The sequence below is a fragment of the Corylus avellana genome, chromosome 3 (assembly GCF_965113065.1).
Source record: "Corylus avellana chromosome 3, dhCorAvel1.hap1.2, whole genome shotgun sequence".
In the NCBI taxonomy this organism is placed as follows: domain Eukaryota; kingdom Viridiplantae; phylum Streptophyta; class Magnoliopsida; order Fagales; family Betulaceae; genus Corylus; species Corylus avellana.
Window position 1 is genome coordinate 32,355,507 of NC_142492.1, and position 15,913 is coordinate 32,371,419.

Genomic DNA, 15,913 nt, shown 5'->3' on the forward strand with positions numbered 1-15,913 from the left:
TTTCTTAGAAGAGATACCCCTTTGAGGCAGGCAAGCTGATAAGCCACACCTGAGATGGTTCTGTATAGTCATTCTCTATATATACATGCAAAGTGCCATTGTTGCATGTAAGCTCTGGTTTGTTGTTTGTCTTCAATCTATAAGATCATCTGCTTGGAACATGTGTTGCATTTGCTCTTGAAGTGCTACTTCTAGCGAGCATACTGCCCCTTTGTCATGCCAACTATATGAAAGTGTCATCTATCTTTCCTCCAGTGAGTAGGGTTGGTCTTGAAACAAGTATGTTTTACCCTTAGGCCGTAATGAAGTAATAATGCTTGCCCAAAAAAGAAAACAATGCTGCCAATCGATCATAATGCTCATGATTATGCGTGCAGGCTAGTCCAGTATTTGAAACTACTGACTTGTTTGTAATTTTGCTATGAGAATTTGTTGCAGGTTTAAGGAAGAGAATGGGGACGTTAGTTTATCATACCAAATGAGAGGAACATGAAATGAAAACACACGATTTCTGTCTCCGTAATGGCGGCTTTCAAAGGCAAATATTTTTCTCGAATATATGCTTGGTTTATCACTTGGTTTGCATAGATCTGAAAATTGTTGTGGGTGTTTTTTGGGTCAGTAATTGATGCAGGTACATTGTGTGCGTATAGTAATCACTAATAAACTATTCTTAATTAAAGCCCCTTTTTAACGCCGATTTAATCTAGATCTGTATCTTTCCCAGTTGATCTCGAGGGGCAAATAGCTCAGAACTGTGATAGACTGACGTGTCTATTTCTTATTGGAAGGGTTCAAAGAATCTGAATTGTGTTAGGTCTTCATAGAAATTATTCTCTTCAAGGAACAAATATCTAATTTAAATTATTATTATGAAAAAGAAGACGGTGGATCACATAATTGCCAAACTCGAGCCCAATTGCTTCAAAACTAATTTTTCATGGCAAACTTCCTCATTGGTTGAAGGTTCTTACACCTAATTGATGAAATGATTTAAGTATTTTAACTGTTAATATAAGTATAAAAATTTAATCATTTCATCAATTATGGATGAACAATGTTTGAAGCTAAACATTCCATATAACAAACAAAAACCCCATTATTTTGTGAAATTTGTGGCTGGCATTTAGATAATCAAAGATTTAATAATTAGCTTTATAACTGAAATGTTTAGTTCTACTGATTAAGAGACATAGAAGATAGGTTGATACTCCAGAGTCCAGTCGAAGGTTTACTATCACCACTGCCTTCGACCAAGAAGAAATGCTGTATTAGTTGGCCATTTCCAGACCAAGTTTCTAGGATACCTAACATTGAAACTATTTTGCATCCTCCTACTATCATGCACCATAAAAACCCAGTGCTAGTTGAAAAAACGAGTCGTTGATGACCGAACGAGTGAAGCAACCCTTTTGCACCTTCTTGAAAAGTTTGAGCTTCATGAGACACGAGAATAGGTCTTAGAAAATGGTCGACATGATCAACTGTTGGACGAAAGCTGCTTTCTGCCTTCTCTCTTCGTTGTCTTGTTCATGGCCTTCATCCAGTGAAGATGCCTCCATGCTGCACAAACAAGAAGTATCAGCAACATCCTAGCATCAGATTGTATTCTCATACGTGCAAGTATGTGCTTTTTCATTATCCGAGTCAATTGTAGATCACAATTATGTCCTAATCATAACACCTCTAGATAATTGTTCTTGAATCAACTAGAAATTGCAGAATAGTTTCTAACATGGGTCATAGAAGTAAGGCATGAAACAGTATCCCCTCTAGCACATTAACATCAACTAACATCAAGAAAGAACAGAAAAGGACAAAATTAGGCATGAAACACGCTCCCTAATGCTCCAGTTTTTGCAATTGGTGACTGGCTAAAAAAAGAACTTCATTCAAACAAGCGGGCAATTGCATTCTTCAATCAAACAATAGACATTGCACTGTGTTTATTCAAGTCACAATGGTGGCAGAAATGAAAAGTTAAGGGGCCACTTCCTAAACAAAGGCTCAAAAAATAAAATAAGGCTTACAAGTAGAGAAGAAGATATATACACAAAAGTCTTGATAGTGTTTTATAGTGCTGCACCAAAACACACACACACACACACACACAGAACTAGAGAGGAAGGACTTTTTATGTTATTCTCTATGATGAGGTTCTTCCTTTTTTAACTTTAAGTTTTCCCACCCCACTCTAGTTTCTAATATGCTTCATGATAGCCCTCTGCCAGAAATAAAAATCTATAGCCTTGCAACCAACTTGGAGATATTTATTCTGCCTGAACCTATAATAATATGAAAAGGAAAAGTTTTATATTTAGGTCACTGCTATTAATCTTTCAGAAGCATGTTGGAAATATCAATAAACAAAATTATACGAAGGGGAAGGATAAAAAAAAAAAAAAAAAAAAGGAAAGGAAAGCTAGTTAGTCAAGAAGTTATCATGTGGAAGCATTAAAAATTAATGAAAATGAATCCACATTATGGTCTTTGCAACAAAGCTAGAGCTGCAGTAATATCTTTATACTTGTTAGAGGGCAAGCAAAAGTTCCATAAAATAAGGTAAATAGATTACATATCTCCATCATGACATAAGTTTCCTATCTTGTCATTCATTAGAAGTAAATAAGAAAACAAAATCTTGTCTACCATATCCTCAAACAGCTACATGCACACTAAATTTCCCTTGTGAATTTGCCCTTGTCTTGTTTGGAGTTCTCGAAACCGCCGTGAATAACATTCTTAAATGAATTTAAATTACATGTTGTAATACCCCAGTATCACATTGGGAAGATGAATAGCTTACATAGATAAATGGTTTATAAACATATTCATGGGTACTAAGTTTCACATTACTTATTTACTAGGTAAAATTGAGCTTAATAAGTGATTCTAAAAAAATTTCAAATTGATTAGTCCTTTTGGGCTAATAGAGTAGATGTGACTAACGCTTTCCCTAGGTCATTACACATGCAACACTTGATAAGCACTTTTTCTTTTCTATTCAAAAGACAGTTTAGAAACACAAAATACTATTTTTAAAGCAGTTGCAATTTTAAAGACTTCCATGAAGTGTATCATAAGTAGGATTATCTCATCTAATGAATTGCATACTAGTCTGAATTTCAGTGGCCAGGGAAGTTAAATCACTAGCATCCCTGATTTGTTCAATCATCATTGCAGAAGTTCACTATTATGCCTTAAAATTTTAATAGTTTTTAAATAGCAATTCCTAATAGAACTGATCAGCCCTACATGCCATAACTTTGACCAGAAGGAGTATACCTTTTCACATCAGATGCGTCAGAGGCATCATCACTGAAACATTCATCCTGCTGGATACATTTAGGGTCCAAAAAATGCATGTTATTGATAAATAGTGAGAGAAGTGGATCAGGTGCAGATTCATGCTTGTTTCCCACAGGATTTGTTGGCAACTTTTTGCCAAGCATTGCTGAATTACCGGTCAAGAAGCCAGATTTCTCAGATTTCTTCCTCCGCTGCAAAGAAGAGATATTTGTTATTTTCTGGCAAATACAAAGCTTAATATATGCCTTAAAGAGATTGTACACCATATCTATAACATGAAAATCCATGACTGGTGAACAATACCTTTAGTGAGCTTGCATGCTGCACTATAAAATGCCCAATCACATCTTTCCCAAGATTTGCCGCACACAAAGGACAAACCTGAGATAGCAACACCAAAGCATTTGAACATTAAATACAAAACTAAATGAAACACACGCAACATTTTGTAACACCCACATACATTTTTCCCTAGTTTTTCAATGTTATAGATGCTGAATGGCTTTAACTCTTTTCAAGTGAAATCCGGATGAATAATAAGATGCATTATATCAAGTAAATATATCAATTTTCAACTTCAGATTAGTTGGAAGCAGTATCCAGGTATTCAGACAGCCCTCACAATAAAATGAAATAGATAAAGAAAAGCACATACTGCATTTTTTAAGTCAAAGCAGTGATCTTCTTGCAAATGGCTACAGAGCATAGACAAATCAATGTCCACATAACAGAAGGGACATGGAAAACAAGTTCTTGCATCATCCTCCCCGTCTGAATCATCGAATATTAAGTGGCTATCTGTTTAGGGAGTGGGATAAGGAAAAGGAATTGTTAGACACCGCAGTTAGCAGTCTGGCACCAACAAGTGACCTCTACAGGGACACATCCAAAAGATAACAAAAGCCATAATTCATAAATTCCACAAATAGATAACTACCGATTGAACAATGGATGCGAGAGAAAAACCTATGCAAATAAACAGAGAATGAAAATGGATACAGAAATAGAGAAAGAGAGAATGGACTCTTTTGGCTTATTCTTCATGATTTAAACTGGAAACAATTTCTTTGAATGCGCACTACATATCTCTTCCCGAGAACCCAATTTATATTGCATGGAAAACTGCAAATCCGCTTAGTTTTTTTTTGTCATCAATACTCTTTTGTAAAGGGTTGACAAATAACAAGCAACCATCTTTCCTTCCAGAACTCATCACCACGTTCTGCTAACATCCGTTTATTTCTCCAAAACATAAAGTGTTTTGCTCTCACGCCTTCATCGACCTTATCATCGTACTGATCTTCCTGCTGATTTTCAAATGTGCTGGAACCGGAACACTCGGATGAAGGGTTTTCCTGGGTTTTCAACATAACCAATTTCACCCCAAGATGATCCATAGACCTCAGAAGTGCCAACAAATCATTATTCATCTTCTCCAGCTGTTTTTTGAGCTTTTCATCCTTCTCACTGCATTCATCCTTGAGGAAATCTAGCATACTAAATCACTTTGGGGGGAATATCTAGCCTCCAACCTAATAAAAATTAATCGAAGCCTCTGACTCAAGGCCTTAAATATTCCCTCGCCAAGCCTAATTTTCTTGATTACACAAGATGCTAGAGCTTAATATGGAAACTAAATACAAACAGAAGTATTGAGATTCTTTTATTATTAATAAATAATTGAGACTAAAATCTCATGTATTTAGGCTTATTGTCCCACAAGTAAAAACACGTTAGAACATAACGTACAGCATCATAGTTCAAGCACAATATAAAATAGGTCCATTGGATTCATAGTTCAATAAAAATATCCGTCCATTACAGAAGAGGTAAGGGCATAATTCACAGTGGGGAATGACTAAACAATTGATAATTCAAGCAAAATAAGTCCTTAGATTCATAATTTAATAAAAAATATATATATATATAGAAGTATTATCAAATTCGTTTTATCCCATGGCCAACCAAAATCCAAAGCCCAAAAAACCCAACCATTTTCATAAAAAAAATTATTAATAATATTTTAAGCCCAATCCCTGACAACTCTCATCAGGCAGGCGGTGCCTTGGTAAAAGGTGAGAACTTGACAACCCTTTGCAAAAACCCACAAGATTCTCCAACCCATCACTGGCATCACACAATACTGGACCCCAAAACTTTGGAAGAACTTTCACATCCAAGAAAGCAATGAAAACATGACCAAAAACAACATATAGGAAACCAATAAGCAAGAAGAAGTGATAAAAGAAAGGAACAAACCAGTGTGAATGCGCGCAGCTTGGACAGTTGAGAAATGCCTGGCAGAGTGGACCTTGTAAGCCCTGAAGTCAACGTCCATGGGGGTCAGCGTTTACCGGTTGGACTCCGGTGGTGTGGCGCAGAGAGAAATGGTGACAAATGGGTCGGTGATCTCTTTCCTGATGAGAAAGAGCAAGCAGAGAACAACTTTCAGTCTCTTCAGTTTGATGGATGTGGTGGTGTTCTGCTTACTACATTACTCCTTCATATAGTGCCTCTCTCTCTCTCTCTCTCTTACATAGTGAAATGCTTTTTCTGACACACAAAAGCTACTTGGCTGATGCCTGACACGTGTCCTAGTACGAAAATTGTATTTAATACTTCCCACCATTTAATAAACTATTAAATTTGTCAAACATATATATATATAATTTCCTTTAAATAATAAGCTCGTTTTCTGAGAAAAATATGATTTTCTAACATCATGATATTTGTAGTTTGTTACAACTGACGAACCAAGTTGTCTTATTTACCTCATCACAAAGTTTTGGTTTTGTCTAGTGCCAATAAGATGCCAACAAGATGCAAAATGTATATACTATATCATTTTATGAACATTACGTAAGCTTATGGTTTCCAAGTCGATAGGATTGAGATAAGTATTGCCCCCATGCAATATATTTTATTTAGATTGTTCCTTTTAAATAAGGGTAACTTTATTTTACACTCCTGAATTACTACACGATTTGACAAGTCCTCAAACTTTAAAACTTTTCAATTTTGTTTCCTGAACTTTCAATTGCAATCAATTTGAACCTCTTTCATTAGATTTAGCCGTCAACTTCTAACGACAATACTTAGAAAGACCAAAATATTCCTAATTTTTTTTTTTTTTTTTAAAAAAAAAAAAGGTTCAAGCCTTGTATTGGCTAGACCCACGCGGGTTTGGCCGTGACCCACCGTGGGTCAACAGACCCACAGCTGGGTGATTGCAATTGAAAGTTTAAGGGTTTAAATTTTGAGGTTTTAAAATTTGAAAACTTATCAAATCACGTGGTAATTTAAGGGTGTAAAGTGAAGTTATCCATTTTAAATAAATGGTCTCCCGATCATGACAAGAAAAAAAAAAATGGTAACTTGAGTTGTTGTTGTGGTAGTCCAGTTAGGGTAAAGGGAGTGGTCTGACCACCCCCAAAGTAGCTATTGGGGGTGACCGAACCATTCTCGTAGCCAAATGGTGGTTCGGCCACCCAAATTACTTTTTTCTTTTTTTTTTCTTAATTTGATGTCACGATCGAGAAGAATGACCAAAATAAAATGTATTGCACCCACTACAATACCCTATTTATTGCACTGAATTTCAATCCAAGTCAATCAACAAAGCATGCTGCATGCCTCACATAAACTCCCAAAAATTAAACCCAAAAAACATTGGTGTTTAGATATAAGAATAATTTTGGAGAGGCAAGAATGAAGCGAGCATGCTTTTGGAGTTTGGTATAGCATGTTGAAAGAATTATCTAAAGGTTTCCTAATCGTTTTTTTGTTGCTTTTCTAAAATAATTAGTCTACAGACAAAAAATTAAGGGTTTGACTTGATAGGAATATGTGAATTTAATTATTTAAGTAGCACTTGAACATCCCTCAACAAATGAAATATAAATTGAAAATAGGGTAAATTGTGAAGTCATAGTTCAAAGATAGGAATATGTAAATTAATCACTTAATCACTAGTTTAACACTCCCCTTCATGTGTGAGCTCAAACTACCTTTTAATAGGTAAGGTCCAATACGTAGAATATTTAATTTAAATGAAGTGTGAATTAATAGAGTCAAGGTTCGATCTCAGGACCTTTTGCTCTGATATCATGTTAAATTACCAGTTATCTTAGAAGTTTAACATTTTAAGAAGAGGTAAATTTAATCACTTAAACATTAGTTTAATCATTAGAAAATAATGAATTTAATTATTTAGATTAATATTTTAACAATCCTCTCATGTGTGTGGCATTGGACAAAATGTTGACTATCTTAATTGAAACATGAGATAAACTGTAAAAGGTTTCAACTGAGGACATCGGTTTTGAATTTTGATACAATTAAACCATTTTTATTCCACAAAGTTTAAGTTGATAGGAATATATAAATTTAATTCTTTAATTAATATTTTAACAACTTCATATGTGAGGTCAAACTTTCCATCAACAAGTAAAGAACAACACGTAAAATATGTTACTGAAAATTTGTGGCGTTGTCACATTTGGCCACCAGCCAACAACATTCGGATAATAATGTTAACCAAGCTCATTCAGTAGCAACAACAGAAAATGAAAGTTATTCTCTACCGATGAACGTTGCCTCTAAGGCCGAACCACCAAAAAATCTTTGTGTATTTTCTTCTAATTGTTCCCCTATATTTTCTTATATTTATATCTTATTACAATTTTTTACAAGGGCCAAAAAAAAAAAAAAAAAAATTATAATAGTGAACCATGTGGCCTAATGGCATTAGCTACCATGTCAATAATTTCAAGAACAAAAATAATAATTATTCATTTTACATAACTTTTTTCTTATAATAAAGTTTAACTCGGGTGCATTTTAGTACCCACTACCCAGAAAGAAGAAGAAAAGAAAATCAATAAAAAAATCTATACGACTTTCCCTCACCCCCAAGAAAATCCTTCACGTGCCCTATTTGCTTTAATTAGGTCTCCTTTATGTAGCAAAGCAGGTGATGATGGTGTAATTATAAAAATCTCCACTTGAAGGATGCCATTCCAAGTCCACAATATCTTTTAATCCCTTACTCAATACCTAACTTGCCCAATACTTAATAATAGATGGGAAAAATCATACCTAGCACTTAAAAGATTTTTATCCGATTTGAATTTAACCTTTAGAATTCAAATCGGATATGTCACGTGTCTCAATTGACATGCTAGCATTCATATAGGCACCTAATATCAAAGCTATATCATTAAGCGTCAAATCAATCACAGAAAAAAAAAAAAATACTCAATTTTAAAAACAAAGATCATCCTATCTGTCATCTTAATCTTATAGATTTGTAGTGTTTGAGGAAAAATTGTTAACTTTAATGCTGAGATGGACTATGAAGCGTTAAATAAGACGAGTGACAAACAAAACCGTTAATTTTGACAATAAAATAATAGAGGGATCAATTTAAAACTTGGACCCCAAAGATTAAATCAAAATCAGATAAAAACTGAAGGGCTCGGTACGATTTTTCCGTTAATAGATTCATCAAAACTTGCCCATTTTTGCTAATTCAAAAGCTGGCAAAAAAAAAAAATTTAAAAAAAAATTGAAGACTTGTGCGTGGTGTACAAGTCATAGGGGAGTAATGAAGTGTTTAAAGAAAGGAAAAGCAGGGAATAAACAGAAAGAAGTAATAAAGACAACCAATCCATGTCATAGTCTTGTAGACATAAAAGATCAAGCTTTGGAGACAAAAGTTGGTCTCTTGTCAATGGCGGTGGTGACCAAGTGAGTTGTCAATGGAATGTGAAGGATGGGCGGTGCATTACACATAGACAAAGGGGCCAAAGAACAAAATATTCAACATTGTGGTGGGACATTCATCTTAAAAGAAATGTGGAAATTTGTAGGGGGATTTAAAAGGTTGAATCATCTTGATGGAACTACAATGAATCTTTTAACAGTTTAGATTTCATTTTAAATTTTTCGTGAAAAAGAAAGCAAATAAAATTAAATTTGGACCGTTAAAAAAATTACGGCAGCTAAAATACTATCGGAGAAAAGAAACAAAGAGAAAGGCAAAACAACCAATGGGTTTCCTCAGAAACCCATTTAGGGCAAAATGACAGGAGGAAACCCATTTAAGGCAAAACAACAAGAGAATAGCTTTAAAATATATATAGCTTCGTTTATTAAAATTGTTTTGTGTTTGTCTTTTGTTTTATTATTTAAAAATAAAAAATTAACAAATAATTCAAAACTTAAAACACTTATAATTGTTTTCACATTTACGTTATATTAAAAAATTTTCAAACCAATAACAAAAACATTCTCCAAAACACAGTATGACAGACTTTGACCTTTGGATCAGAATTCTCTCTATTTACAATGAAATTAAAAAGATATATTTCATAGTCTGGATTAAATTTTATAGATCTAATGATGTATGTATTGTTACCTTATTTAGAACTTTAAATGACGTAATACTGTTAAATATAACAAAATAAAATTTGGGTCATAAAAATGAATAATGGGAAAGATCCCCTATTTCTTGAGGTCTTAGGTTTCGATTTCAATAATGTGGCTTATCGAGTAATGTTAGAAGTTACTCTTGTGTCACTCCAAGAATGATGTACCTTTTAAAATTACCATTAGCCTTATGATTTATTATTATTGAATTTTGATCAAATAGTGATTTTAAAAGTCACCTCATTCTTAGAGTGACACAATAACGACTTATATAATTACTTGGAGCCTATCACTTTGATACCGAGAGTTACGAGATAGTTTACGATGGACATTATCTAGCGGATCCTAAAGAAAACTGGAGGCCTATAAGGCCTGATTCTAGGAGTGATTGGGTCAAATTTTATGCCTATTGTTTAATTGGCTTGTATAAGAAGGACTAGGATGGATCCCTTGGGGGATTTCGGGAGCTTTTGGGCAAGGGATGCGAGGGGGGCTTGTGGAGGTCTCCTCTGCCCCGGCATGGGTGTTAGAAAATATTATGAATTAAAGGGAAAAATATGAAGGCAAAATAAATTGAGACTTTAAAGACGGATCACGACAATATTTTTAGAACGTATTTTATTTATTTTTTAAGCGCTAAGAGATTACAAAATAACTCTCAAAATACAATGAAGTCCAAATATTACTATAAAATAGTACTTTTTAGAGTAACAAGAAAACACCCTAAGGTAGAGAATAGCACAAATGAGGTATGTAGAAGAATATAAAAAAGCTATGAGATTGCGAGCCTTTGCATATGATCAAAGGGTCATATTTATAATGAGTTTGGACACATCTAACGGTCCAAAATCATTTGATCTAACGGTCACAAATCGTAACCACAAAAAAATCCAATTTAATGGAGCCATGATGCATCAAGTTCGATCAACGGAGTAAAATGCAAAGTGCGTTCCATAGCATTCGAAGCCCATTGCATGTGCCCATGTAACCGTAACGTATGCGCACGACATAGGTGGTTAGCTCTCTTCTCAATCACTCAATTTCATTAAATGGACTTTAAATATAAAATAGATTTCATAATTATTTGAAAGACCAAAAATAATTAATTTTATTTATTTTAAAATAAATCTAATAATGGGCTCCTTGTTTAAGCAAGGGGCCACTATCTCAGTGTCACTAGCAAGGGATTTCTTGCTTGGTCCTCTCTTAAGGCCTTTGCAATTTTCCCTGCCCTTTATAGTTTGGGCAGGAGATTGTATAGGATCCTCATTGCCATTGGTATAAAAATTCCTCTCCGTAGCATTGAGTAAAAAGCTTCACCCAAACTCAGGGTGGCCCAATGGGCCTTCAATACTTAAAAGGAATTTATTGAATGACTAGGCATGCAACACACTCTGCACAAGTGACAAAAATGGTCCTAAAAAGGCCAGCCAGGCTTAGACAACAGACAGCCTTCCCATGTTCTCCAACATCTTGTAAATCTCACTAAAGTAGTCTAAAAAGTGATTAGTGATTAGATTTTGGATTTACCCAAGGGAGGAATTATAATTTTAGTAAGGGGTAAAACTAGGAGCCACAATTCATGTTGGCCTTTCGGGTTCGAGTTGTGTTAAGTTATGTGTATAATACTGTATAAGTCACTCATAACCTGATTTACTTAATTAAATAGATCAATCCATTCAGCTATATCCCTCTAATTTTATATTGACAGAGATTTCCTCCAAATCAGTTGGGAGGAAATTTCCTTTAACTTAGTCTAACAAGTGCTAAGTGTCATTTCTCACATGTTTTCTTTAATATTTTAATAATAATTTATTGTTATTCCACTAATCTGGGAACCAAAATATTAATTTTTTAGAAACTCAAAAATGTTGAATGACACTTGTCACTTATTAGAGTAGGTTGAGGGAAATTTCCTCTAAACCAACTCGGAGAAAATTTGTGTATTTGTGTCCATTTTATATTGGGTTTATGTCGAGTTTGAAAGTTATGTAAAAATTGTCAGCTATTATGTTGCGTGCAAGTTCGGATCATGTCTAGGTATGGGTATAAAACTATATAGGTCAACCCTAATCCGACCTATTTAATTAAACGAATCAGACTTCTTAACCCCGACCCTTTAATTTTATGTGGGGTTTGTGTCGAGTTTGTGGGTCATGTCAAAAATTATCGGCTATTATGTTGCGTGTCGGATTCGGATCATGTCTAGGTATAAGTATAAAACTATATAGGTTAACCCTAATCCGACACATTTAATTAAACGAATCAGACTTCTTAACCCCAACCCTTTAATTTCATGTTGGGTTTGTGTCGAGTTCGTAAAAAATTGTCAATCCTAAGTAAAACTAAACACACAAAAAAAAAAAAAATTTGAGAGTAAAAAAAATATTTCTAAATTGTTTATCTCATAAAAATATATAATTGTGGGGGATGACTTTCAAATCCCATTGGTTGATACATTATTCTCAATATGTGTATCTGAAAGCAAACCATAACAGTGGGTAATCATTTCAGTTTTTAGCACTAAGCCTTTTGCATTGACCAATAAAGCTAATTCTTCCCTCTTCTGCATGATCGATCAAAAGTCATACTTTAATATAAAGAGATTTAGACTGACAGATAAAATCATGCATGCTGCTTCTCCCCTTCTATGAGAATTGTAATGATTTGGAAAATAAAGCGAGATTTTAATATTAAATATCTACGTCCACCGCTAAAACGAAATTACGAAATTAGTGGTTGACCTTTTGCCATATAGGCAGAGTAGCTTACATTCCTTGATCCTGTGCACCAATTGAGACATTTAATCAATGGTTATCATTAGTTAATAGGAAAAAGACATGAATGATTACTGTCAACAAAGTTATACTCTGCTTTGGACATATAAGATCTCATGGCTAGAACCTGCCCCGGGATCAGTAGGCAAAGACAGATATCCATAGTCATGATTAAAGGAAAAGCAAGAAAGAAAAAGAATCAAAAAGTGCCTTACTTGGACTAGATTTAGTAAATCCATCTAATTTGAGTGTTTCTGGTGTACAACATAGAGTAAGTAGCTGACAGGGGTTTAAGGCTAAAGAGAGGAATCAACCCCATAGCTAGCTGGCTGCTGGTGAAAGAATCTTGAAATGCTTTTCATTTGCTTCATTATGGCTCTAGGAATTCAATTAATACTCTTCAATACTGAAGAAAATGTAGCAGATCTTTTCAATATTATCTGTTCATGCATTTGATTTGATCATAGATAGGCAGCAAATCTTCAATACTGATGAGATTAGATCATAAATTTAGTATAACACCAAAATATTAATATTACATGAATCACTTGAACACGTTTCTTCTAGCTCTGAGCCATTATTGGCAACATGCAAAAGAACACTCCTGCTAATATATATATACTACGCTCAACGTTACAATTAATACACGATGTCGATCATGATGTTGGAGCAGAGCTCCGGATACCCCGGTTAAAAAAAAAGGAAAAAGAAAAAGAAAATGATATCTTTGGTAGAGTCAAAAACCAAAACATATAGAAGGTAAAGTAGATAATAAAGTGGTGATTTTCGGACCAGGAGCGCTTGATTCCCCTTCGGCTTTCCATGGTTCTTGGATTGGACGGACCTGTGTTAATTTCATGAGATGGCAGCTCCTCCTCCACAACCCATGTATCGGTATCTCATGAAAGGGCAGAGAAGGCTACCCTGCTTCTGCTGGACTAGCATGTAGCTTAGAAAAGCAAGCATGGTGAAAAATATGAAAAACAATGAAGCTCATAGGCTTACTTGTGTGTATAGAGATCGATATGAGAAAATGTTGCAGTGGAAACAGGAAAGCTTTATAGCATGCAGCTGAAACAGTGTGGTGCACGCATAGTGTGGAGGCCCTAATCTTATATTCCCGCATGCATACGCTTCTCTTTAATGTACAGGGCCGGCACGTTTCCACAAGGAAAAAGAAAGGGACGAAGAAATGGACCGTTTGCGGGTACGGTGTAAATGTTTTGAAGGCAAAGCATGGTGCCCTAAAGATGGGTCTCCTTCAAAAGCCTCTTTATAGTTGTTCATTTTTTTTTGGCTCGATCTGCATGCTTTTCTCTTTTGGTCGGTTCCTTCTGTAAAACATTTACTTTTTCACAATAAATTTCTTTGGGGGTAATCAACCTTGGTAATTTTTTACACGACCACATAAATCAGTACAAAATTAAAGAGTTAGGATTAAAAAATTTGAGCCATTTAATTAATTAGATCTAGTTATAATTAACATATATAGTTTTATACATATGTCATGACACGACTTGAATCTTCTAACACAAATCTGTAACCAAACACCACTTAACACACGTTGTTGACGCGCCGACTATGGGCGTGGGTCATGAACGGCGTGGTTGAACAGTGCGTTTTGGACAGTGGCTTTGTGGGCGTCATGGTGCTTGGCTGGCCTATTTAACTAAATTGATCTAGTTATGATTGATCTATATAGTTTTATTAATAAGTGTGATAATTCGTGTTTGTGTGTTGGGTTTAGGTCGTGTCGAGATATTGTATAAAATTATATAAGTCAACCCCAACTCGACCCATTTAATTAAACGGGTCAAATTCATCAATCACAATCCCCTAATTTAGTATTGAGTTCGTGTCAAGTTCGCGAATTATGTCAAAAATTGACTGTCATTATATCGCGTGTTGTGTTCAGGTCGTATCAAAGCATGAATATAAGATTGTATAGGTCAACCTTAACCCCGAACCACTTAATTAAATGAGACAAACTCCTCAGCCATAACCCTTTAATTTTATGTTGGGCTCATGTCGGATTTGTGGATCATGTCAAAAATTGTCATTTCACTCTTATATACACATACTTCAACACGGATTGAACTCGACATGCTATTTTAAGTCTAACAAATCTTTACCAACTTGAACCAATTAACCACTTAACACAAGTTGATAGTGTCAAATAAAAAACATTTTTTATTAGCAAGATTGCAGCCAAAAGGCAGAGGTCGTAGACAGGATCTAAAGGATTTAATTCGTTCATCTGTGTCTAGAAAGTGTAAGAAACACCTAAAGATATAGGATAGGATAGGATAGGATCCTTCCGTTGCTCGCTATCTCCTTGAATCGAATGGCATTGGCCACTCCATCAGTATGGACCACCATGCAGTCTCAATCAATCAATCGGCCACCACTGAAGGACCACCTTAGTCAAGTCGCGTAATTTATAGTGAAACATTTCCACACTAACAACACATTGGACCGACCTGCCTTTCTCTCCTAAAATGACGCAGACACGTGTACGTAGATGGGGAGACCTGTCCCTACCTACACTCCCCGTTGATTAAGAAGGCTGATGGTGCGACCAGATCACTTTATTAACGGACGAAACTTCGCGTGAAAGACAATCAAGGTGAGGGGACGCAGATGATCGCCTTTCTTTAAGTGGGGTCGACTCTGCTGTGTTTTTTTATACAGTACCAGAGCTGACTTGGCAACTAAAGACGCGCTCATTGGCCATTGCCATGAAACTGAACCTTTTTTGCTTTTTGTTTGTTGGTGTTCCTACTTCATAGCGACAAAAGGGTAAAGGAGAACACATGCACCCAAGTCAACAAGGCGGGCCCTACTCGATTGAACTTTTTTGAAGAAAAAAGTTGCAATAATATTTATATATTAGCCCCTTTCTTTAATTTAATGATAGATATTTTTCATATTAATCTTACTATAATTTTTTGTTTGAGATTATGTTATTGTGATTAAGTTTACTTGATTTAACAAAGTTAGTTATTGAGGAATCTACATCAGCTTTGAGAGCAGCAACTTTTGTAGCAAGTTGGGACATCAATGGGTGGAGTCGGAAGTCACGTTGGAATGTGACGACGCTTTAATGTATAGGTGATACAATTTTAAAGATTAAATTGTAATTTTGTTAATTGATTAATTGTATTTTTAAGAAATAACGTTTTTAAATTGCACATTTTAAATATTGAAAAACTTTACTTTTGATCCTTAAAACTACTACGCGTTTTGAAAAGACTCTCAATTTAACCCTCTAAACTTTTAATTTGATTTAATTGAACATTTCGTCAAATTCAGCTGCTAAACCTTAACGAAAAATTAGTAAAAGACCAAATTACCACTTTGATTTTCATTTTTTTTTAATTTGAAATTAAGGGTAAATT

The 15,913-nt window shown here is 34.8% G+C and overlaps 1 protein-coding gene across 1 annotated transcript; it reads right to left on the reverse strand.

Moving 5' to 3' along the window:
• Window positions 1–1,125: 1,125 nt before the first annotated feature.
• On the reverse strand, window positions 1,126–5,822 carry LOC132175468 (protein DEHYDRATION-INDUCED 19 homolog 6). Its single transcript, XM_059587423.2, has 5 exons — window positions 5,569–5,822; window positions 3,965–4,107; window positions 3,613–3,690; window positions 3,286–3,500; window positions 1,126–1,563 (listed from the first exon to the last, which is right to left on the reverse strand). Exons 1-5 carry the CDS (start codon window positions 5,645–5,647, stop codon window positions 1,461–1,463), a joined length of 618 nt encoding a protein of 205 aa, XP_059443406.1. The 5' UTR covers window positions 5,648–5,822; the 3' UTR covers window positions 1,126–1,460.
• Between the last annotated feature and the right edge of the window lie 10,091 nt (window positions 5,823–15,913).

What these genes read in the sequence shown, in the direction of transcription:
- LOC132175468 (XM_059587423.2), bottom strand. Translation starts at nt 5,647, where the DNA reads ATGGACGTTGACTTCAGGGCTTACAAGGTCCACTCTGCCAGGCATTTC. An exon ending in GCTTTGACTTAAAAAATGCA is followed by an intron (nt 3,691 to 3,964) that starts GTATGTGCTTTT and finishes TTGCTATCTCAG; the next exon opens with GTTTGTCCTTTGTGTGCGGC. An exon ending in GACGCATCTGATGTGAAAAG is followed by an intron (nt 1,564 to 3,285) that starts GTATACTCCTTC and finishes TTGTTTGTGCAG; the next exon opens with CATGGAGGCATCTTCACTGG.